Source organism: Pseudopipra pipra, chromosome 5, assembly GCF_036250125.1.
Source record: "Pseudopipra pipra isolate bDixPip1 chromosome 5, bDixPip1.hap1, whole genome shotgun sequence".
Lineage (NCBI taxonomy): Eukaryota > Metazoa > Chordata > Aves > Passeriformes > Pipridae > Pseudopipra > Pseudopipra pipra.
Window position 1 is genome coordinate 41,736,919 of NC_087553.1, and position 25,165 is coordinate 41,762,083.

The 25,165-nt window shown below is 40.7% G+C and overlaps 1 protein-coding gene across 3 annotated transcripts in view; it reads left to right on the forward strand.

The window, feature by feature from the left end:
• WIF1 (WNT inhibitory factor 1) overlaps positions 1-25,165 on the forward strand; it is a 43,331-nt gene that overhangs the window by 12,227 nt on the left and 5,939 nt on the right. Inside the window, exons 3-7 of one of the 3 annotated variants that reach the window (XM_064655767.1) lie at positions 10,476-10,584; positions 16,242-16,382; positions 19,448-19,543; positions 21,176-21,271; positions 22,581-22,676. In XM_064655767.1, the coding sequence (XP_064511837.1) occupies positions 10,476-10,584; positions 16,242-16,382; positions 19,448-19,543; positions 21,176-21,271; positions 22,581-22,676 (538 nt within the window). The remainder of the gene's footprint in view (positions 1-10,475; positions 10,585-16,241; positions 16,383-19,447; positions 19,544-21,175; positions 21,272-22,580; positions 22,677-25,165) is intronic. The other 2 variants (XM_064655768.1, XM_064655769.1) reach the window with 2 other exon arrangements.

Consider the following 25,165-nt stretch of genomic DNA (forward strand, 5'->3'; position numbering starts at 1 on the left):
TCTTGAACTGTCAGGCTTGGTGCTCTGTGACCACTCCCCTGGGGAGCCTGTTCCAGCTCCCAGCCACCCTCTAGATGAAGAACCTTTTTCTAATATCCAACGTAAACCTCCCCTGATACAACTTCAGGCCATTCCCTTATATCCTCTCACTGGTCACCACAGAGAAGAGATCAGTGCCTGCCCCTCCTCTTCTCCTCACGAGGAAATTGTAGACTGAAATGAGGTCTCCCCTCAGTCTCCTCTTCTCCAGGCTGAACAGACCAAGTGACCTCAGCTGTTCCTCATACAGCTTCCCCTCAATGCCCTTGACCATCTTTATTGCCTCCTTTGGACACTCTTTATGACTTAATACCTTTCTTATGTTGTGACTCCCAAAACAATGTTCAAGGTGAGGCCGCCCCAGTGCAGAGCAGAGCGGGACAATCCCCTCCCTCGACCAGCTGGTGATGCCCCCCCCAGCACACAGTTGGCCCTCCTGGCTGCCAGGGCACTGCTGACTCATATTCAACTTGCCATCAACCAGGACTCCCAGGTCCCTTTCCATGGCACTGCTTTCCAGCATCTTATTCCCCAGCCTGTACAAACATCCAGGGTTGCCCCATCCCAGGTTCAGAATCTGGCACTTCCCCTTGTTGAACTTCATATGGTTGGTGATTGCCCAGTCCTCTGACTTGTCGAGATGTCTCTGCAGGGCCTCCCTGCCCTCAAGGAGGCAACAGCTCTTCCCAGCTTTATGTCACCTGCAAACTTAGTTAATATCCCCTCCAGTCCTGTGTCAAAGTCATGTTGAAGAGAACAGGGCCCTGTGGAACCCCACTAGTGACAGGTCACCAGTCTGGTGTTACCCCATTCACTATGACCCTCTGTGCTCTACCCATGAACCAATTGCTCACCCACCACATGATGTGTTTATCCAGCTGTGTGCTGGACATTTTGTCCAGAAGGATCCTATGATAGACAATATCAAAAGCTTTATTGAAATTCAAAAAGATTACATCAGCTGGTAATGCAAAGAGCAGACCTGACAGCTCAGCAAGGTTTGTGGTATTGGACATTGTTCTTCTCCAGTGTTTCTTTCTTCCTGAAAGTGTTGTGGACCACACTCAGCCCAGAACTACTCACTTCATCTGTCAGTAAAGGCTGGTTTATGGGATTTGGGTAATCTCCAGCAGCCTATGACTTCAGCAGAAATTATGGATTGCCAGCATATCTGGGATGTATTGAGTGACAAAAAGGACGATTTGGTCTCAGTCTGCAAAAGCAGACCAGATTTGCCATAGCTGTGCATCAAGGAATAAATTATATCTCTGATCTTAGCAAAACTCTTGAATCCCAAATGGGACAGTGATCTGAAAGCAGAATATAGATTTTTGCTGTTATTAGACTCCTGCTTATTATTCATCAGAGCTAAATTTGGCTTGGGGAGGTCCACACATTCATGCCTGAGGCTAAACTGTCCCTCTTGCATTTTCTTTAATAAAAATGATGTTAAGGTCTCTCTCTCTCACTCAATACATTATCTTGGGGAACTTTCAGCTCCTGGTCCTCTCTGTCAGGATTTGTACTGACACATGATAGGTCACATTGTCCAGAGCAAAAAAAAAAAACCACAACAGAAGGATGCAGCTTTCATAAAATAAACCTCCCACCTTTCTGAATAGGACTTATTCCTGCAAGTGTGTTCAAAGGGTTCATCTGGAAGCTCAACTTGACCCTGAGTCAAGTCAGCAGAGTCCAGGCCTATGCTGTGAATAGATTCCATCTGCACCCAGGGAGAGAGAAAGGTGGTTCAAGACAGCAGGTAAATCAGACTCTGACTGGGCTGAATTTTCTTTTGCAAGTGCTGGTCTCTCTCCTCTGAGTATACAGGAAGTCAAAGAAGAACTAGCTTTAAAGCAGATATTTAATTTAAATGCTGGGAAATACACTGCACCTTAGCTCAAAAGACTGGATTCTGTAAGGCTGGTACTGTAACCCAGGTATGAAGCTGTGCTCACTCTGCCTATGGAAACAGCCCAAAAGGCAGAAACTGTTCAGTTTCTCATCAGAAACTGGGGATAAGAATATACTTCCCTGCTTTACTCTGAAGATAAGTCCATCTTGCTTTTAAAAATTCAATGTATAGTTACAGAGGACATAACTATGTGGAGGCCTGTATGGTGTATGGAAATATTACATGGTAATATATGTGCACTTAGCAGAGTCTTCACTCAGTGGAAAAACAGTGTGATTTCAGGTACAATAGCAAACACAAGTTCCTTTTCAGATACACTTATCAAATATTTTATAGCGAATTTAGTTCTTCTTTTATGGTAGTATTTACAATTTGCTTTGGTCAATGGCAGACTGTAAAACAAGAACAAAATTGCATTTTCACACAAACAGGCATTTGAAAATGAACGCAGCAGATGTTAAAAGAGCAGTTTTAAAGAAGTCTTTCCTAACAACTAGTCAGGATGGAGTTGATTTTTTTTCAAAACCTTTTCAGCATAACTTTTAAACACTCACTTGCCTAGAAAACAAGGCTAAAGACAAATGTGCTGAGCAGTAAATAAAGAAACTCTCACTCAGAGGTGCTGCAAACTTTCTGTCACGTGGGGACACGAAAGTGGAAGCATCCCTCTTTGACACTCTTGAAGGACTCCAGCCTGGCAAAAGCTGCTGTGAGATTTCATAACTTAAGTTCACTGCTTACATTTTGAGGAGAGATATTTATATTTATTATACAGGAGTGCCAGTTAAAGCCAAGAGTGAAACACATGGACTCAATAAAGGCCCAGTTACGTGACCTTTGCTGTTTGCCAGGCTTTTAACTTGTGTAAGTAATTGATTACACTTTCATGAGATCATAATCAGAAGGTTGTTCTTTGGTAATGGTGTGCTAGAGGAGCTTTATCCTCAACTTCAAAGCCGTCCTGTGAGGCTTAAGAACAAAGGGTTGGAAGTTTGAAGCATGGCCAAAATGAATCTGTGTGCATTATCCGTGTTTACCACTATTCAAGAAGTGGATTAGCGTATTCTTCATCTGTGAGCTTTTCCTCGTCACATCAGATGAGCCACCATCTCTAAGGTTTACATTTGTGCTTTTAAAACTATTCTGCTTAATTAAATGTAGTGTCTGTTCAGATCTCCGTCATAACTAATCTACATGGTTGTTAGTGCAATCATTTCCCTAATTGTACAGGTTTTATTGAAATTATTTGAGATTCTCTGAAAAGAATTTTCAGGGTGATTATTAATATAAGTAAATCTATCCAAAGCTGGAAACTGCAGTCTGTGATCTATGTAAAGATGAACTCCCAGGATCAGCCAGACAAGCTTTTTACTTACTTTTCAAGCTGTGAGGGGGGGAAAATAACCTTGCAGTTTTTTCTCAATGTAGATAGAGCCACACAGATGTGTTTCAGGTGGCAGTAGTAGATCTGTAGAGACTTATTTTGTTAGGAACTAACTTGATGAGACAGTGTTTTAATTTTTTTTCTCTAAGAGCAGTAATAATTTTCCCCTTTTTTATTAGCTTTGGGAGATTTTGAACATCGCTGATCATGAAATCTCCACTGGAGAGAGCACTGATATTTTGCTGGGTGACCAAAGAATGAATTGTCCCTTGCTGTCCTGGAACAAGAATTAACTTTTCAGGAAAATAGCTTTTACGAATTCTCAGGATACCAGAACAATAAGTTTTGTTAAATATTTCAAGATAACTAAGGTTTGTGTATCTTTTACTTACTTAAAATCTGAACTCTTAATGCTCTTTCTCTTTTTGGTGTACTCTTTATTTCTCTCCCCTTCCCCAAAGCGGAGTTATTTAATATTCATCTGTAAAATATGTGAGAAAACATTTTAAAGGAAACTTGTGCACCAGGCCTGGTTCGTGCTGAGAAATATCATTCCTTGCTAGAGATTTTCAAGGTGTAACTAACTGTGCATATTTATCAAAACTTGAACGATTTTGTCTCCTTTTAGCTTAATTTTTTCAAAAGTAACTCTGGTGAAGCTATAATAAAATACATTACAGAAAATCTTTTAAACAAAAGAAGTCTAAGTGTGCAGAGTTGTGCTCTTTTTGCAAGGTAGATGAGCGAGAAACTCCCAGACTCTTCTCAACAAGGAGCTGTAAATTTGTTGTGACTGTTTTTTAAGAAATCCTGCATGCCACATGCCTTTGTATCAGTGTGTTTTTACTTAGCATGGATCTGTTTGCCTATATGCTGCTTTCCAAGGCTTTAGCCTTGTGTAATGGCCCCACTGTCCCCACTGCAGATACCTACTGCATCAAGGGCTTGCCTCTGATCTAAACCAAAACCATATTTCCATTAGCAGGCTAATGATGGACAGGAATGTGCAATAGACTTTTATTTGTCCCTCTGTCTCAGGTAGCCTGCTTTTTCTGCACATGATGATGACTTTCAGAGTTAATGCTCTGCTGGTATACTTCGATTTTTTTTTCACCTCTCTCTCAAATCCCACTCTTTCTGCCAAGCCCTTCAGCTTCCAGTCTCAGATTGGCTTTAATGACCTCTTCAAATGCTAAAGGGTTTCCAGAGCTCAGGATCTGGTGAGAGAAAATATCAGCTCAAAGTGACTAAGTAGCTGCCCTGTTTCCCATGTCTCCCAAGGAGCAGACAGCTGCCAGAAACTATGCTAAATATAATCTAAATCTAATATTTTGTGACCTCGCCAAGCTTCTTAACAGTGACTTTTTCATGTTACTTATCTTTACTGAAATTCCTTTTGCACTACTTGGAGCAAAAGCTAATGTATTCTGCAAGGAGTTCTGTCTATCTCTCCACTGCAAAGCATTCTTGGAAGCCTGTAGTGTCAGCTTTCAAAATCTGAGGCTTCTTTTGATAGCAAACAAGAAATTTCTCTTTTCCAACTGTTTTCCAGCTGTTGGAGGATCTGATCTGCCATCCACATTTGCATGCCATAAGAAACATTAAGCACCAGTTAGCCATCTTCCATTGACAAAATCTGAGAGTTTTTGTACCATTCTTCTAAAACCATTAAAACCACAAGTGGTTATTGTTGAAAGTTTCATGCAAGGATTCACTCCATTGTTAAAAAAGTCTTCCTTCTCGCACATGGATTTTCTTCGGTCTGACACGGTTTTCTTAATGTGAAGAAAGCAAGCATAGAACAAGCTCTGCAGATCTGTGAGCATTTCACCACAGCATTGCCTAGTTACCACTATCACATAATGTATTTTTCTCTGAGATTGCCCATTTCACTGAGTTCTAATTTGTGTCCTTCTTTTTTTTTTAGAAACACCAAACTTTCTTTTGTGTGTATCTCTGCAGTTCCTAATCCTGCTGTTTGGTTCATTCCCATACCCTTAAGCAGCCAGTAATGGAAAACAGGTTATCCTGTCTTCTGTGTAAACTGGTTTTCTCAGAGCATGTTTCTGTATCACTTCGTATTGTTAAGTATGCCTCCCATTTTGGGTCTGCCTTGTGAGGCTGACAGCAAGTCTCTGGGTGTCACACTGAAGTGCAAAAAATGGTATACCCACTCTGTGACAGGACCAATTAACAAGTTAGGCAAAACTGCTGTCCCTAGCAGAAAAAGAGGCAGTCTGTAGGCAGACAGTGTACGATCTGCTTGTCTAAGGAGGCACCATTATGTTGCTCATTACAGCAGTGTCTAGACTGCACCACAGTAACAAACTGTTCATATATATGTACATACTCATACTGTGGCCAGACTCCTTCAATAGCCTGGTATGCACAATATGGATACTCTTTGTTGGAATTCATCTCACTTTGCTTCGTGTTTCATCTTGGAACGTAGACAGACCAACTCCTCTGACCTAATGTGGTTAGTATCTTGGAGAAGCAATGGTCCATGCTGTAAACACCTAACGAACACATACATCATCTCACTTTTGATTTTATTTATGGCATATGCAGCCGTGAGCATCTGCTATGGATAATGCACGGTAGAATCTTCTAGTGTGTGTGTAGCCAGAAATATTCATGGATCTGGGATAAAAAGGAACATTTTTGATGTGTTTCTTTCTTTAAATGAAAAAATTGGCATTAGAGTATATTTGTAATTTAATTGATAACAGAACAGAACATTCAGCACTGATCTCTTCAAAATGATGAGAAGAAAATATAGTTAATTTCTTACATCTACTTCCAAAGCTAACATACATTCACTTCATAATTAGAAAGGATATAGCTTTCATTAGGTTATTGAGCTGTGACATACAACAGCTGAAGCTACCTACCTTTGCTTCAGGTACTAGCGTTACTTCTCATCCTACATCTTTCGTGTAAAATGAAGAAAACATAAAGCACAGTATTGTGAATTCTTTGATAATATATGAAACAAAAAACAAGTCAGATACAACATGGATCTGACTGATAAGAGAACTTCAGCACAGTGGATCTTGTACCAAGGAGTGCAGTTCTGTAGGAATTTTAACTGGATATCATTTAAAATGAAACTGCTGACAGATGTTTGGTACAATACTCGTTAGATGGCTTTGTTATTTTTATAACCTTTTAAATTCCTCTGATTTATAGAAAACAGCCATTTAAAGTCCGTAAAAGTTAATCTCGACCATGGAATTATTTGCCTAGAGTGAAATTTCCTCCCTTTGCTGAGGGTTTTACCCATATAGAGAACTGTTAAAGGGCAGCTGCACAGGGCTACCTGCTGCCTGAAAGCACCAAGTCCCCAGACTGTTCACACAAGGTCTGCAGAGGCCCTTGCCTCAGTTTCTGAGGGTCTCAAACAAAGATTTTACACAGAAGTAAAGCATATTCTTCCTCGGGTGCTTCATGAAGTCAAGCCAAAAGTCCTCTGTGCATGCAGAGTGTGCGATTGTCAAACATCAATAATTTAATGAAAACCCTATTTCCTCCACCACCTCTGACAACAGCGTTCCTCTAAGATTTAACTTCACTACCAGATTTTGACCCTGACATACCAGAGTTCACAGGCTGGCTTAAAAAAAAACAAACACAAAAAACATGAGAATATCTTTATAATGAAAAAGGGATTACAGGTTATGGATTTTTCCCCTTTAATCTCTCAACAATATCCAAGGCAGTTTGGTTCTCACTACTAGGTCACTCACAATGGCCATTTACAGCATAAATTATGGTAGTCACTAGACAGTATTTTAATTGCACAGACCTATATCTTCAATTAACCATTATGACTAAATTTCATGGTAGGCTGAAGCACGGTAAATATTTGCTGAGAGCATGTTGTTTGCTTTTCAGTCATGATGATTAATGCAAGTTAATTGGCAATCAACTCCAATTACAGCAGGACTATATTGGAGACTGGATGTAGAGATTGTGTCAAGACAGATTTTTTCCAAATAGATAGGATTTATGGCAGTCAAATCTTGTTTCAGATTCACAGGTTTGAGGAGTTAAACTACTCTACTTCTGCTACTGTTCAGCCTCTCTAGACTACGATTTTTGTGCATAACTTTTATGTCAAAATTTAACCAACTCAGTCCAGCACAAGATTTGCAAATGTACTCTGCAGCACATGGCTCCATAACTTTGCAGCTGGATCTCCCTGAGGTGTTTCAGGTATTCTTAGATACTATAATTTCAAGGAGTTCGGTTTTCATCAACTCAGCAGATGTACAGACCTTTGTACATGGTGAGGGCAGGTATCTCTCCCCAGTGTGGCTTTCCTCCTGAGCAGCCTCTTGCTTGTGCAATGCCTCTTCCCATCTTTTTGACATGTGATCAGAATGTACTCTTGCCTCAGGCACTAATCGCTGCTACACCTCTACTCTGGTTAGAGGAACTACTTCCTTGAAAGGCAGTGAATATTGTGGCTCATGCAGCAATCAGCCCCCTTTTCCACAGGGGACTTTCTTTTTGTCTTTATCCTGAGGCATCGTTTTGGCTTTGGAAAATGAAATTCCAATCCTTTTCCTACTAATCGGGGCTCTGGCTCACAAGCTGACCTGCTACAACAGTGCGGCTACAATGGAAATATGGGAGTGGAGCTATTTGGTCTAGTTACCAGTTGTTGTTTACTAGAATAGTAAGAACATGATGTTTTAATATCCCAGGTCATAACTCATTATGACCTGGTTTAGATATAACCAAACATCAAAGCTAAACAATGAGAAACAGACAGTGCAGCATTGACTCACTCACTGCACTATTCTATAGATGTGTGGAGACATATAATTATTTTTCCGAACCAAAGTTTTATGTGAAAACAAAAATGTTCCCAGTCTGAATTTATGGCTTGTTTTCATATTTTGGCATGGTATATTGTATTGGAAAAAAAATCTTTAATTAAAAGCAGCCTTTTGAACATTACCCCAGACGTCATTTTTCATCTCTGGTTTTACTGCTTCTCTCCATGTCCCCTCTCCCTCTCACATTTACTCCATGTGTTTAACTCACCCTTAAAACCTCTCATTGCTTCCTTCTCTATTGTTTTGCAAGTCCTTGTCTAACATCTCTGTGCCTACACAACACCCTCCGAAGACTGTCCATGTACAACTGTAGCCCCTCATGCTGTTTGGGATCACCTTACAACATGTTCCCACAGAGTGAGTGGATATGCTGCCATGGCTGATCAGGAATTTCGTAACAACCTTTCTACTCAGGTCATGAGAGCTTTGTCAGTGTCATCAGGAGCTAAAGGGAGATGGTCTTTCACATCTTGCCGGGGCTTTTGCTCAGGTTAGCAGAGCACAGAATCACAGAAGGCTGAGGCTGATCTGAGACTAGACAGTCTGACTTCAAGATGATCCAGTTCACTCTACTCAAGCAGGGTCACCTACAGTCACTTGACCAGGACTGTTTTGAGTTGGGTTTTGATATCTTCACAGATGGAGGTGCCACGACCACTTTGGACAACCTGTACCCAATGCTCAGTCACCTGCACAGTAAAAAGGTGTTTTCTCATGTTCCGATCAAATTTTCTGTATTGTGTCCATTGCCTCCTGTCCTGACACTGGGCACCACTGAGCAGAGTCTGGCTCCATTTCCTTACAACCCCCTATCAGCTGTTTACACACATGGATTAGATCCTCTCTCAGCCTTTATCCAGGCTGAATGGTCCCAGCTATCTCAGCCTCTCCCCATACCTCACATATTCCAGACCCTTGATCATCTTTTGTGGCCATTCACTGGTCTCACTCCACTAAGTCCATGTCTTCCTTGTGCCAGGGAGCCAGGTCATTACAGGAGAAAAAGACAGGCTTCTGATTAAGGACATTGACAGACATTTTGTAGACATAAATTAGCTACCATTTATCAGGCCAAATTTCTCATAAAATTTTTGATTTAATCTCTCTTTATTTCACAATTTTATCTAAAAAGTAGGCAGAACAATACTGTCTACTGTCAGTGACTTCCTGGATGTAAACACATTTTTGCCAGCGCCCACGGTAAGACCTCAAGGACTTTTCTGAGAACAGCAGGTAGAATTAGTTGTAATTCCTTTAATGCTTCTTGTTAAGTGAGAAGCCACGCTTTAGCATAAAAGGTTCATTTCCACTTGCTCTGCACACCAGCAGTTGTGCCACTGACAATAACGTAAACCTCCAGTGACTTGCTAAGGTGCATACATCTTAGGGGTACATGGTCTGTGCAGTGACTCTGCAGACACATGTCATCACTTTGCATTGAATATCGAGAGGCCAGAGTCCCATGGAAGAAAGTACCAAAGCCTACACTCTGTGCCACAATGCAGGTGCTTATGAGGAGTAGGATGAAGGTAGTGGAAAGTAGCTTTTAAATCATGCCAACACCTTTTGGGAATTGCCAAAACAAATCATTTATGTTGCAGTTAATAATGAGTGACATGAAGCCAACTTGGTAGGAGAGCTCTCAGCTCCACCCTTGGAACAATTTAACGAACTGAAATTGAACAGGGCAGTGTCAGAGCTGTAAGCAAGATATGTGTCCTAGCATGGCACTCCAGCAACGTGGCGACTCATTGCCTGGCACCGTTTGCCCACGGCAATGTGCTGTGCTGTGCAGATCAACCAAAAGCAAGCTCGGATAATCTCATGCCACAGTTGCATCATGTATGTGGGCATGCCCTTTAAACTGCACTCTTGGTGCAGGCAGATCATCCAGGCTCACCATCAGTTCCAGGAGGATTCTGCACAAAAAGCAGCCTTAAGAATAAGCCTAATGTTCATATATTTTTGTTGTCTGCCAGATAAATACTGCAGATTCTAAAAAAAAATCTTCTCTAAGTAACAGTTGTCCACCAAATGGAGGCCACTCTCCTTGCTGATATACTGCATCCTGATTACTGTACAGTCACTTGTAATCTCTGAAATAAGAGGAAATTACCTGAAAATTATGCTTAGATGAAGAAGCACTCAGGGAAATTATAGAAACAAATAGAAATTATAGAATAGCATAATGAAAAGTGTAGTATTTTTCTGCTCTAGTTTATATGCTAAATAGTTTGCTTCTGTGAATGCAATTAAAATAAATATAGATTTTTCATTTATTTTGTCATAGGCTGAGTACTACTACGAGTTCCTGTCTTTGCACTCTTTGGATAAAGGCATAATGGCTGATCCAACTATAAATATCCCCCTGCTTGGAACAGTTCCTCATAAAGCATCAGGTTTGTGCTGTTGATATTATAAATTGTGTTCCTGTAAAAAATATTCTACAGCCAGTGAAGTATAAATATTTTATTATGAATTATGAATTTTTTTATTAATTGTGGTTCTGAAGTTTACTGCTATGCTGCTTGGCACTGAACAGTTTGTGAGTACCTTGCCTGAGTACAGCAGCATATTTTGTCTGAGCCAAGTCACATGAAGCTTTTATGTGTAGATAAATCAACAGAAACTTGTGCCTCAGTTGTACATTCTTGGTCCTTCACTGGAACTTATATCTCCACAGCAGAGGCTGAGCCCAAGCCAGTGTGAGTGCTCCAAAAGCACCATGGAGCATAGCGAGCTGATTGGAGTAAAAAAGCTTTCCATGAGGGATTAGAGAATCCACTTTGCTCTGAGGTGGACGAATAACAGTTTATGTGATCTGTTTCAGGGCTCATGCATGGTCGGCTCTGGTAGAAAAGCAGAAATGTACATCTGGATGACAGTACTGTTTTGGTGACCATGGTTTCATGATTTGCCTTAGCCATCCTAAGGCCATGTGGGATAAAATGGGAAAGAAATGAGAAGCAAAACAGGAGGACCAGGCTGCCAATGGAGCACTGATACACAAGCTTTCAGCTTCGACCTGTCTTTCTTCCTCTTCTCTTTTTCAATGGATACATTCTGAAACTTTGTGTTTAATTTCTCCATTTTTGGCTTGCAGTAGATTAGCGTTGGAAGTAATGCTTCAGTACAGCTTTTCGCTGTGACACCTGGAATTTAACGTTAAAGATTGGTCTCTCCATTCAGTGTGGATTGAGTGAGTGATATTGAAAATAGATTTGGGTGAGAGGTGCTATGATGTTTGTGCCACAACTGCTGCAATTAAATTGATTGCAAGCCTGATAAATGTCAAGTAAAGACATTTAAAAGCAACTAAAAAAACCATGAAAGTCAAGTTCTTGTTAAGCATTATTTCCATCTCCATATAAAGCAGGTGAGATATGTGGGAAGCTCTGCACTCAGCGTTCTCTAATATAACCTAGCTTCTCCTTTAATTTTAGCTATCTAGAAAGGCTAGACCAAAATTGCCACTTTCTGACTGTGTTTAGGAAAGCATGATCTACAAGTGCAGGGAGGCTGGAGATGAGATCTCATAGTTGCAGCAGAAGGTCTGTTAGTCATCATGATAGGAGGTCTGATTAAAGCCAAAAAGGACTTACCTGGTTGGCATCACTGGTACCCAGTGTACGGGCATGTCTGTGGTGTTCCCCTACATGGATCATGTGCAGTGCACCACTGTGCTTATGTATATAAGCTGTATTTAAGTCCTGTTTGGCGTTCTAGTGCCTCCAGTGTTTAATAGCAATTGATAATCAGTACATATGTGGTATTTGAAGCATTTACACTATTAAATGGTGAGACACTAGTATGATGGTGGGTTTTTTACACTGCTTGCTAGCTGGCCAAAATTAACTAAGTAGTCCTAAATAAATACATGCTATAAGAGTAGTGAATATTTGCTGCTTTGTAGTTATTGCTATAATTTATATGTTCACAAAACAGTTGTGACAAATCTAGTCTGGTTTGCCTGGATCTATTGCATTACCAAATCATTTTTCTACACAGACACATCAGAATAAATTCAATCACAAGCTCGTATTTAGTAACAAATCAACAGTTGTTATCTCTTGAAGAAGTGTTTTAGCCCAAAGACAATTAATTGTCCTTTTAGACAATTAAGGAGAAATAAAAGAGGAAAGAGCTATAATAAACTATAATAAACAAGAGAGTGGGAAACAAGAATGAGGATTAACAGATACCTTGCTCAGAGGTAGCTGAACCTAGTGTTCTTGTCAAAATCAGTGGACTTCTAAAACTTCTTTGAGGATATTTGCCTACTGCCAAATAAGGCATATGGATGGCTTTAATGCTGTAGGGCCTGTCTAGCCTGTATTTTATCTTATGGCCAATGGTGGCCATAAGAAGACCTGTGAAAGAGCAAAAGAAGGACATGCATATGTGATACTTTAGTTTACCCTCTCAGCTCTGACTAGCTTCAGCTCAGAGGATTTCCTGAATCTTAAGTGATTTGTTGTTTTTATTAGCCCACACAGGTTACAGATCTTTCTTTCCAGTACTTTTCTAGGCTCTCCTTGAGTCCATATCATCTTCTGTTACCTCAAATCACCCTAGCAAGGAGTTCACTGCTTCACTGCATGAAGATCCCCTTCTGTTGTTTCAAGTCTGGCTGCAGCAGTTTCGTCTGATGGACACTAGTCCTTGCACTGGTAGAGACAGTAGTCAATCCATACTGTTGGTCCTATTCATGACAGTCATGATTTTGTATATATCTGTTATGTGCCCTCTAATTTTTCTCTTTGCCAGACTGAAGAGTCAATTGTTTCTCATTGGATGCAGCCTTGTCCTTCTCTCAGCTTTCTCTAATTCAGCATATCCTTAAAGAGATGAAGTACCAAATTGTCCTCAGACATAAATTAGATTTAAATCACCTAGGTTCCTTAGATTCATTTGAATCCCATTCCCAAATCCCAGGGTTGCAACCTGATTCAGTGCTCACAACCATGAGTATTGTTACACCTAGATACGTGGTAAGATGTTAAGAAGGCTGTAGAAGATGCTTTTCACTGGGAGCTTAAAGAGCTAAGACTAATCAGCTTGTCCAAAAGAAGATGTTTGAGAGGAGTGTGGATACCTGCCCAATGAGAAGCAGCTGGCTGCTTGTTTCACAGGGAAGCCCTGTGAAAATTGAATGGTTCAATCTGAGGTCAGCAAGTTTAAAACAAAGTGAGGTGTTGTTGCGGCAGTGATTAACATCTTGAACACCACATTCAGGAAAGTAAAACCAGCTATTGATCTGTGCCCAGAAGTAATGTAGTGGCCTCTGATTGAGAAACAGCTGGCCCCTTAAGTGACCTGGATTGGCTCCTCCTGTCCCTGTCTGAACCAAGCAGTGCAGTGCCTTGCTGGTGCTGCTGGTGCAGACTATGGCCAGGCTGCTGGCACAGCACTGCTTCCACCCAGCCCACTGGCCAGGCTCAGGAGACTTCCTCTCCCTGCCTGCTGCTGGTGTTGAGACATTAAAATGTAACTGCTGAGCATCCAAAGGTGCTGAAACTCTCTCCAAGCTTGGTGGCAGAAACTGGTGCCTTCTCTGGGTGCCTTCTCTGGGTGCAGCAGCTCTGCTCACTCTGCCATGCTGGTAGAGAGCAATAGTGGGCTTCAGGGCTGTGCACTTCTCCAGACTCCTGTGCACTTCTCCAGACTCCACTCTTCTCCAGACCCTTCATGCCTGCTTCTATTGGGATTGGTCATTCAGAGATGTCCCTTAAGCAGTCCCACCCCGAGACTGTAGGTTGTTTTTGGTGGTGGGTTTGGCGTATTCACTAAAGTGGGTAAAGCAATTGCCTTCAAACTTGAAGGGCTGTGCAGACACACAGAGTTGCTCTCAGCCTGTTTCTACTGAAGAAAATTTTGTTTTCTGAACAGAGGGAAAAGGTATGAGCTCCCAGAGAAAAGGGATTAAACCCTCATCCTCCACATCGCAGGAGAGCATTCTAATTACCACCTAACGTTAAATTAGGTATAAGTCACTAGGTTTCCTTAGGTTCCTTTTCAAATTAATTTAACTTTCATCACTCCTCCTAGAGCCATCTGTTCTGCAGCCCTGGGTGCAAGCACTCCAGAGGATGCAGAACTATAAATGTGTAGTAGAGGCTGTTCTGTGGCAAGGTGGTGGGAGAAAGGCTAGCAGAGAGAAGTCCAGAGCTATGATTTCCTCTCCTTGTTTTTAGCCAGTGATGGACAAATGTGAACTGCATCCTGAATATGGGAAGCAGAGACCAGAACTGAGGTTTGTCCTACCCCAACCCTGCTCAGCACTATGATAGGCCACGAGAGTTCACAGCCGTGGTTTTGGGTGCAAGGGACTTCTGCTCTGTGCTTTGGTTTGACTGTAGTGCTGTTGTTGCGTGCTTAGCATCGTTCAAACAGGCATAAAAATGCAAGGATTCAGGCATAGTTCAGGGACTTTATTTCATCCCTGAAGCACCACAGATCTCAGACAGGATCCAGGTGGTTTTTGCTCACAGGAGCATCCTTTACTGCTTTACTGTGTTCAGTCCTAACCGTTCAGACGTATGGTAAGTCCAGGATTCAGATGCTTCCAGGTTCGGCACTGCTGTAATAAGGGGTTTCTGACCTGTCCCCTCAGACTTTAGCCCTAAGAGATGCATTCCTGGGTTTTGCCCTAAGCATTTAAACCACAGCCAAATCTCAGGGGAGTTAGGGGCTTTGCTACCTATTCAGTGAAGTCTAGATACAACTACAGTGCCATCATTAAACGTCTGCCACATCTTCCTCCCCATTGCAATTCGTTCGACTGAAACATACTGGTTTCCTGCACTTGTGCTGTAAGAAAGTTACTACAGTTTAAGAAGTTTGCTGCATTTAAAATATATTTAATCCACTATAGGAGTTTCCTTCTTACCAAATGGTTACATACTTTCTGTAATGGTCTTTGAAAAGGTTAGTGTAAAAGCCATTTGACAATGTAATTGCATTAGAATGAAAACTGCAAGGGACTTTTCAGTTTGTAGGACTTACCAAAGACAGAATGTATTTCAGCAATAAATTATTCTTTATTATACCAAGGCAACAAATAACAAAAATTGCCCAATTATGGCTTGCAAATTTTCTCATAATAAGCAATTTAAAACAAACCAAATGTAGGGCTGTTAGGTCAGTGTTTGGTTCTGAAAGCTCAGGCCAGTTTCAGAAGCAATGAATAAACAATTTCTATTAGCTGGATCTAACTTGTAAAACTGCTAGGAAGAGTCAATTTTGAAGAAAAGAGATAAAATTGAAGATTACTTAAGATCGCTTGTGACAATCACAGTAGAGAATTCCATAGCTGTGAGGTATCAGGCTTGCTTTGTCATCAAAATACTCCGGGTTCACTGGCCTTAATTATTTACCTAGACTCTTTGTATTTCAAAAGTGTTTGACTGCTTTTCCTGGAAAGGCAATGTCCAAATATTGCTACACTTAACTAGTTCTGTCAGACTGATGTGTCTATGCCTTCTTTTTAAATATTGCACCCATTTTATCAAGAATACCATTTTTCCTGCACTTAATGGTACTACCTTATTTAAGTATTATCACAATATCCAAACCAGAAAAACTTATCCAAAGTCACTTTTTTCCCAAAATATATAGGATGTTTTTGCAGAAGTTGTATGAGAGCCTGAAAAATTTAGACTCAGAAGTGATCAGCTCAACTTAGAAAACCAAATGTAGGCTTCCGGCTAGTTTTGGTGTATTCATAGATAGCTCTACATAAGTAAATGCCTCATCTGCAAGCAAAAGTATGTTTGTGTTATGATCTCTGTCTGCGCTGTAAACTGTTGGGTTATATCAGTAAATGAGCACAGGCTCTTTTCCTGTGCTGCTGTACTTCTAATTCTGGAGCCACCTATGAAGAAGGCGATCTGTGTGTCTCTGTATTACAAGTTTTTGTCAATGGCATTCCTCTGAAGCTTAAATACAATTATAATCTGGTTTTTTTAGTATTTCAGTGTATGCTTTTATATGTGTGTGTGTGTGTATATTGTTGTTGTTGTTGTTTTTGTTATTATTATTATTATTACCCTTTTAGTGGTTCAGGTTGGATTTCCTTGCCTTGGAAAACAAGATGGGGTTGCTGCGTTTGAAGTGAACGTGATCGTAATGAATTCAGAAGGCAATATTGTTCTCCAGACCCCTCAGAATGCCATCTTCTTTAAAACCTGTCAGCAAGGTAACACTAAAGAGAACATGCTGTTAGACCAGGTCGCCTAACTGTAAGACCTGTAAGACCAGGTCTTATGTTTCATTCGGGATAAGAGCTAGAGAGGATGGAAATAAAGCATTCACAAAAAGTGTAGGAATTGTGGTGAATTCCAGGCTATTCTGTTTCTGTGTGCATTTGCTGTTTATTTAGTACATGTTTACTAACCCTTTTCTTACTGAACTCCTTAAGCAGACTTACACTAGGTTGAAGACATTGCTCCCTCCTCCTGTTCACCTTCATCACATCAAGGACATTGATAGAGATGTATCATATGAAAAGCCCCTGTTAGCAAATGATTTGAGGTGCTTGGAGGAGAGCTGGTCCTATGGAAGCAGGCTGAGGTTAACATTTCCAGAAATGGCACATAATTTGGAGAACTGAACTTCTGGGAGCTGTAGTGGGGACACTAGTCTCCGTTAATACTGTCAGTGCCTTAGTTCAAACTTGGTGCCCTTAGTTCCTTAAATCTCAGCTTGCACATCCAAACTGAACACAAAAATACTAAATCAAAAAATTTCTGCAAAAGTTGGCTTTACTTTCTCTGTAGCTCAGATACAACCTCTTGGCTTTGGATACAGGTAAGGTAGTGGAAGTTGGTGTTCAGTACTTGCAGTTATCAAGCAGTAAGCACAGAGAGGACGTGCTGGAAGAAGAACGTCATGAAGTTATTGCAGTGTTTGCTTGGAAAGGAGAGCACTTGTTTAATCAACCCATCTATGAACCATAAACACTATGTAATAAGACTATAATTATCACTTTAAAATGAGGCTGTGGAAATTGAAAAATCAGTGTCTAAGATAAGACAGTTATCCCATATCATGTGCAATTGTGTCAAATTAACCCATGACGGGGCTGATGTACATAGAACAAGATTGTTATTCTTCTCTGATTAAGTCTTCATTCACAGTCTCACAATTTCTTCTCCTCACTCTTTTCTCTAATTGGCTGTAGCGTGGCTTCAAAGAGCTAGCAGCGGGAACAGGAGCCTTTTATTCTTTGAAACCTCACTACACCTAAAAAGCAAAGCTGCTTGTCTCCTTTGAAGCCTTACAGCTGCCCATTAGCCCATGGAGAGTGGAGGAGGAGGAGGAGAAGTGAGCAGAGAAAAAGAAAGGAAAAGGGAGGCTTAAAGGAAGCAAAATCAATCAATCAGATCTAATGTATGAAGTTGTGTGTCTGTGGTAAATACTACACAAAACTTTTTATTTTTTTTTATTATCTTTTTATTTTCAGTTGAGTATCTTTTAATAAACTTTGGAAATAGCATTGGAGGTATTATAATAGGAACAACAGAGTTACATGTTTGTATTGTGGAAAACAGTGGCTTAAACAGAAAGGGCTCCAAAATCAGTTTAGTTGTAGCATTTGTCCAAGTTATCGTTTCTGTGTTATTAGTTGTTGTTACTGTTTTTACATGAGTTGTAATATTTAAAAATTAAGCAGTATTACATCCTGTGGCCTCTTAAGAAACCTGGGGTTGATTATTGTCCCACTCTTTTGTTCCTGGAGCTAGCTGAGAGACACAAGGATGATTTTCCAAACTCTAGAGGTGTGCAGAGGAAGAGCTTTCTCACCTCATCTTTTCCAGTCCATATTGGGATAACTCCCATTCCTTCCCTCTGTCTGGTAAGGTGAACATTGCAATGTTTTGGGACAGATGCTGGCAAGGATAAGAATGTCCTTATGGCTTGATGTTAGAGTAGAGGTCAATTTCCTTCCTCTGAAAGACATCATGTGGTGAGGAGCTCCAATTTCTCCTGCCAGGGCCATGGTCACTGCTTCCAGTTATTCTTGACCATACAGAAAGGCCTGCACCAGAGGAAGTGAGGGGAGCAAGGGAGCAATTTTGTGGAATAAGAGAGGATTTGTTGTGGCTAAGAGGTGGCCACACAAAAAGTTATGTTTTCCTGTTTTTCTACTTGAAATGGTATGTATTTAAGCTTGCATTCTTTGTCATGAATAGCAGCTCTCCATTCAGTTAAAAAAAGAGAAGCATTTCCAGGAAGAGTCATAGAGTACGGTGTTGGAACACAGCTGGACCGAAAAGCCTTTCCTACTATTACTACTGCTGTAAACAACTTTACTTGTAAGGCATATTGTTTTACCTCAGAGTTTTTGAACCTTGTCATTTGGAGTGTCACATGGCAGAGTATAGAGATGAGAAGATCATGCCTACCACTGATCACTAGTAATGTTAAGCTTTTCTAATGTGAATAGGCAGCCTCTCCTGCCTGCCTTGTTCTCTGTGAGGTATCTGGGAAGGTATTTTTGAGTAATTGCTTTTTCTACCCGGCAGCCGTGGTTTCACAGAGTTCCATAGGGTTTGATTTAGTTTGCGTCTTGTTCAATGGACTCTGGTGTTTTGAGGATAGTGGTGGAACCTAGAGGTATTTATCATCTTTGTATAATCCTGCCAGTGTTACCAAATGCTTTTACCAGTATTTGATCAGTAATTGAGATATGAATGAGAGTTGGATGATGATATAGGACCATTGTGCAGGAATGCTTTCATCTTCCTTTCTGGCCTTCTCTCATTTATCCTTGCAGCTGACTCTTTCATATGAATACCAATTTCATCACTTTGTCACCCCAGTAGTAACAGATGTGGTAATTAATGCAATGCAAATTGCACTGCAGTCTACTTTAGGCTGCAGAAATTGAAACTGGTCCTGCACACTGAGGGAAGGTCTAACCAGCCATGCAAGTACTGCCCTGAGTTGCCTGCTCATTTCCACACAGAAAAGAAAGTGGATTGAGCAGAGCATCCGCATTGTTCATGCACTCATGGAATAGTAAAGCGGGGAAAATGCACAGTCTGTCAACAAGCACATTGCGCGTTTGAACACGTGATGAAACCTCTATTTGTAGACTACTAAAAAAGAGTTTCTCTTGAAGAAGTCATAGCTGAATTTCTATTTCTTCATCATTTGTCTGTCAGCAAATATTTTTACTGTTGTGTCAAAGAAGTATATTGATCCTACCGAGAGCTGGCTGACAGCATTTAATTAAGATTGTTGTTATATTTTATGAAGCGGAGTGTCCAGGAGGATGTAGAAATGGAGGGTTTTGCAACGAAAGACATGTCTGTGAATGTCCAGATGGATTTTACGGGCCTCATTGTGAGAAAGGTAATTAAAAAAAAAAAAAATCTCAACTGTCTTCTTTACTATAACCTCAACAAAACTGTATCTCCTGCATCTCTCCTAAAATTAAGAATGGCCTATTCTGAAGATTTTGTATATTTTGAGTCCACACCTGTAAGAGAATTACTATTGTCATCTGTCATCTAATGAAAATATGAATTGCTTACAAGAAAAATGTTTTCTCTTTAATACATTGCTTTTAACAAAACCTGACACAATAATTAAGTGATCCTTAATCACAGGGAATCCATCTGGCAAAAAGATTAAATAAAATTTTCTGGTAGTGAGGACTAGCTGGAAAATGAATCACGGGATTTTAGTTGCTCTGTATTTGTTTATTTGGAGATAAGATCTGATTTGTAGGCAGGTCGAAAGCGAATATGGGAAAATGAAGGAAAGACTTTCTCTTTCCCCTTCATTAGTGGATAATAGCCCCAAATGATATTTCCAGGAGTGGAGGACCAGGGAATTGGTGTAACTTGGCAAGGAAACTAGATCTTCTTGCTATCCCTCCCTTCCTCATCACCCAGTGGCAGTCCCTCTCTGGGGTGACAAAATGGAGCAAACTATCCCCATGGACATCCTACTCCAATGCAATCCTTCACTTCCAGATGCTCTGGCTATATCAGAAATATTAATTACAAATGATCAGACACTGTTCTTTGGCCTGGGGGCCAATTGGCACAACTTACATTCATATGTTTAACAAACTCTTACCCTCCAATGAACCCACTACAGACTCCCTCTTGGGAGGAGTCTATGGCCACTGCTCATCCCAGGACCATGCTCAGGAGGGCTTGCTGGTCAGCCAGGGACAAAAACAAGCCAAGAGAGGCACCAACAATTTCACAAGATGGATGATCCTTTGCCCCCATTTGGCCTCATGCCTGGATGCTGTCTAACTCACTAGTATGGACCCAACCTTACTGCATGTTCCAATTGTGGGCAATCACAAAACGAAGCGTTGCCCCCTGCCATGCCTCCCTGAAGAGCCTTGTGGGCTGGCCACAAGGCAGAGAGGTCTTAGGAGAGAACAGGGGCTCCAGAGAAGCTCTAGGGGGAGCCTCCAGTGATGCTCTAGAGGGAGCATACAAGACAGTTTGGCCATGCAACAGGCTTCCCTAGCCTAAATTAGGTAGCTGTGTTTATGCTCAGGTATGCAGAGGGAAAAGGGAAGGTTCACTGTAAAGCCTGCCTGGGAACCCCACATTGTTACTGACCCCTCTGAGATTGTCCTGCCTTCTCAGCTGAAGCACCAGAATCCAGTTACAGAGAAGACTTGTCTGGGGGTATTTTAAATATCCAGAGGGTGTAGGTGTATGTGGGTACTTTGTGCTCCTCTGTCTGGTATTAAACGGTACAAGAAGCAGTTTCTGCTTACATATAGAATCAGATTTGACCTTAATTTAGCCTTCAGTTTTCAGTAACACTGTACCCAAATTGCCAGATACAAACCAGAGATGTAATAGATTTAACCCACTAACAGAGGCACTTTGCAAAGATGACTTAGAACAATCAGCAGAAGCAAGAGTAGCTTAAGGAGCTGATGTGCTGTGTATTTAAATAGCCAGTTGCTATCACACCAGCAATGTTGTTTCTGCTCCTCCTGCTCCTCAGCACTGTGTGTTCCTCGCTGCATGAATGGTGGGCTCTGCATCACCCCCGGCCTCTGCATCTGCCCCCCAGGATTCTACGGCATCAACTGTGATAAAGGTAAGTGCCAGCTAAAACCCCCCAGGCTCTGCATACAGTAGCCTCTCTTTATTCACCTGTGGTAGTTCCACTCTTAGAGTGGATTATGAAAAGTCAGGTAAGCAATAAGTAAATAAGTTTTAAAAATTCTGTGATTCTTCAAATACATGCTCTAGCACAGCCTGGCAGCTGCTGAAAAAATATAGGGATTTCAAGGCATTCAAAAGGTAATTTAGATAACTGCTTCAGTTGATTCACTGAAAAGCTGTGGGATCTATCACAAAAGTCACATACGTTTAGGGGGGTGGGGAAAAATCTCTGTTTGAACTCTAGTTACCTGTAGTAAAATTAGTTTTACTAATTATTTAGTACATTAATGTGCTGCATCTGGACTCATGAAAAAATAAGCTGGCTATTCATTTTTTGTTGCTGCATTGTGACTTATGAAGGATAAAAATGAACTGTCAGTTGTTCAGAACAGTAATTTGGAATAGTCCAAGCTACCATGTGAAAAAAACCCAAGTCCTGCAGAAATATAACTGACCTGTGCATGGCAGAGCAGAACATCATTCTGCATTTATTGTTGCAGAACTATATGAAGTAAAGACTGAGTGAAAAGGTCCTAGAGGACTTTTCGGCAAAATAATAGAAACCTTCCCATTATGCTGCACAAGCTGTTGTTGTCAGTGTCTGCCTCACTTGTATTTAGTCTTTGAACAGACTTTTGCCACATTTAAAAAAACGTTTCAAAAGTGCACTGCAATTAAATGTTCCCAATGTTATGAAGGATTAATGTGAATCCCAGCTGTTTGGTGAAAAGTTATATCTAACACAATGTAAGTAATTTGGCAGGTGAGAGACAGAGCATTTGCATCTACGTCACCACACAGGAAAACTTGCAAAGGTTTCTTCTAGTCAAAGCATAAATTAAGAACTGTAGCGAAGTATCCTCTTGTAGAAGTAGCTTCCAGTCCTAGGTTGTGCTCCTTTCATCAACCACTGGCAGTTTTAATAGCAATAGGACCTTAATCGTTCAAGGAGCTTTTTATGTGAGGATTGATAAAGATGTCACACAGTCTGTCCTCAGAGAGCTCATTGCTGTATTATTCACGTGTTTCTCGCTATATTGACTTGTGTGTGTGCCCATGTAAAGCATTATGTAGGAATAACCACATTTCAATCTTCCTATATAAACCAGATGAAAAGAGGTTAATCCTACTTTTTAAAACCTACTCAATGGTTATTTATGATGAGCAGCAGAAAACATTAAGTCCAAGTCAGACTTAATTCATATTAATGACTTAGTTAATTCCTTTTTTATTTGTTTCAGCAAACTGTACAACAACCTGTTTCAATGGAGGGACATGTTTCTATTTGGGAAAATGCATTTGTCCTTCAGGCTATGAAGGAGACCACTGTGAAATTAGTGAGTAGCATCTCTGTGTCCTTGCTTTCACTTACGTCACCCTCTTCTAGTGTCAGTATCTGAATGATGACATACAACCTGCCTCTTCTGGGCTCACAGCAAGGGTCTCACATGGTAGTTTGGGACCTGCAGAGTCAGGTATCACATGCCTCCTAGTGAGTTTCCTACTTATAAGTTTGATTCATTACTAGACCCTCTCATCCCCTGCCTCGTTTTGTTTTCAGTAGTAACCAGGCTTGGTAACAATCCTCAAGCAGTAAGTGTGCAAGCAATACCCTGTGACAGACAGATGTGCTGCTGCAAACCCACATGAGGCATCTATTTTCAAACATTATGGCAAATCACTCTTGGGCACAGCAGATTAGATTTGAGCCCACAACTCTGAAAGGGCTACTATAAGTTGGGAATGAAAGGGTTTGGGGTAAAAGGAGGATTGAACCACAAGAGCTGAGAGCTTTCATGTGACATATTAAGTTGCATTGACAAGGCAACTTGGGAACGTACAATTGGATCTCATTCTTTCTGGACTCTAGAGCTTTTAACAGGACACTGTGCAAGACAATTCCCCTGCTGTAAAATAACCTCCCCAGCACCTTCACAGGAGCGTAGAGACTAGCATTTGGTCTGGGATATGTAAATGCTGATTTCTTAATATGCATCGAGACAAGCTCTTCTCACAAGTAGGCAATTTGTATCACTTTGGAAACACTTGGAAATAAACTCTAACTTGCTGTCAGCCAGTACAGGACAATAAGTGAATTACTGTGCAAAGAAAGAATACAGATACTGTAAGACCTAAGCTTTGTTTAGTATTTATGTGCAGATAAACAGTAGGTGTATGTGTTTCACCATATCTCTGTGCATTACAAGGCATGCTGTAATGCCTTTTTACCTTATCATAACTTGAGCCAAACAGAAGCAGCAAAGCTTTACTGTTTTTAAGTTTGGTATAAATTTGGATCACATACCACAAGAACAACAGTGTGGGTTTCCACTGGATTTACAGTGGTTTGTTTACATCAAGTTCAAATTTGACACTCTAACAGAACCCCATTGCTTTCTTCTGTCCCCAAAAAGTCAACTTTGCTGTCATTTTTCAGATGAAGATTAAAGTTTGATTCAAAGAGAGAAACTTCTTTTATGCTGATGGTGTTTTTTTGTAGAGAATTCTTAGAACTGATATTACAGCATGTATAATTAAGGGCAATACATTTAATTGGCCTGTCTGAGGAGCTGAAGCTCATTGTTGTCGACTACTGCTTGGGATAGGTGCAACTGCTTTGACTTCTTGCAAAGGCTTACCTGTGAAACTCAAATTAATTAAAATACAGGCAATAAACTTGTTCCTGTACAAAAGAAAGAAAAAAAAATCAGGATAACAGTATGCTAAGAGTTAAATCAGTGAGAGCAAGGAAAGCTATGCACTTGCCTGGGCTCTTGAAAAGCTGGGATGGCAATTGTTAAGCCGTGATTGACAGCTGCTACCAACCCTGGGCACTGCACCAGTGCCAGCACAACAGCGTAAGACTGCAAGAAATGCTAGACAGGGGTTTGAAACACCAGAAGAGAAACACAACTCAGTCTTGTCTCTTAGATCCAGGGCCAGCTACATTCAGTCATGGAGGTCTTAAAATAACAAGGGGAGAAAACCTTTCGACATGCAGAAGGCCATCTTCTGAAAACTGAAAGGTTTTGTTGTTTGTTTTTTTAATATTGTGTAAAGGTTTTGAGTGTTTGTCTAATAGTTGAACCCCTCTGTAAGACTCCTGGGAAATGTACTGGATGTCTACAATACCAACAAGCATGCGCAGTCTTCCAGATTTTTTCTAGTGATAGGTATGCATTGTCTCTAATTAGTGTTTCACTTTGAGTCCATAGAGTTTTATTTTGTTTTAGATTCCTCCCCTATTTGTCACTAGCTGTTTTGTTGCTTTTTCCATTTCTCAGTCAATAACGGAGAGAATTATTACTCTTTCCTTCATTCTGTGACAATATCTTAGTCCGAAGTTAACTGAGCTGTACTGAGTACAATGTACTGAGTACCAAATGCTTGCCTAATGTAACTCAGTGGAAGTTGCTGTCACATCTCGTGACCCATATTTTCCAGACTTATTTCAAGAGCTAGGAAAATTCATGGATTTCCTTAGCTTTGCTCCTTTTGATCATTAATTACTTGGAATGCAAATGTTTGAAAATTAGAAGACCTATAGGTTCCCTCTCCAGAGGCTTCTGCAGGGAAATGATGTTTTTGCAGAAACTCTCCTTAGCACAGTTAGTTCCATCAGCAGTTTATTAAGTGTTTTTCGGGGCTATTAGAATAATTATGTACATTAGGAACAAGTATTTCCTTTATATCGACAGTACATAATGTGCATTACAGAGGTCTGCAGAGGTTGAGGGCAGATCAAGCACTGCCTGGGGTGTTGAGCTCCCAAGGGGGCAGTCTGTGATCATGAATGAGATTTTCAGCACAGCCAGCTAGTGTTGAT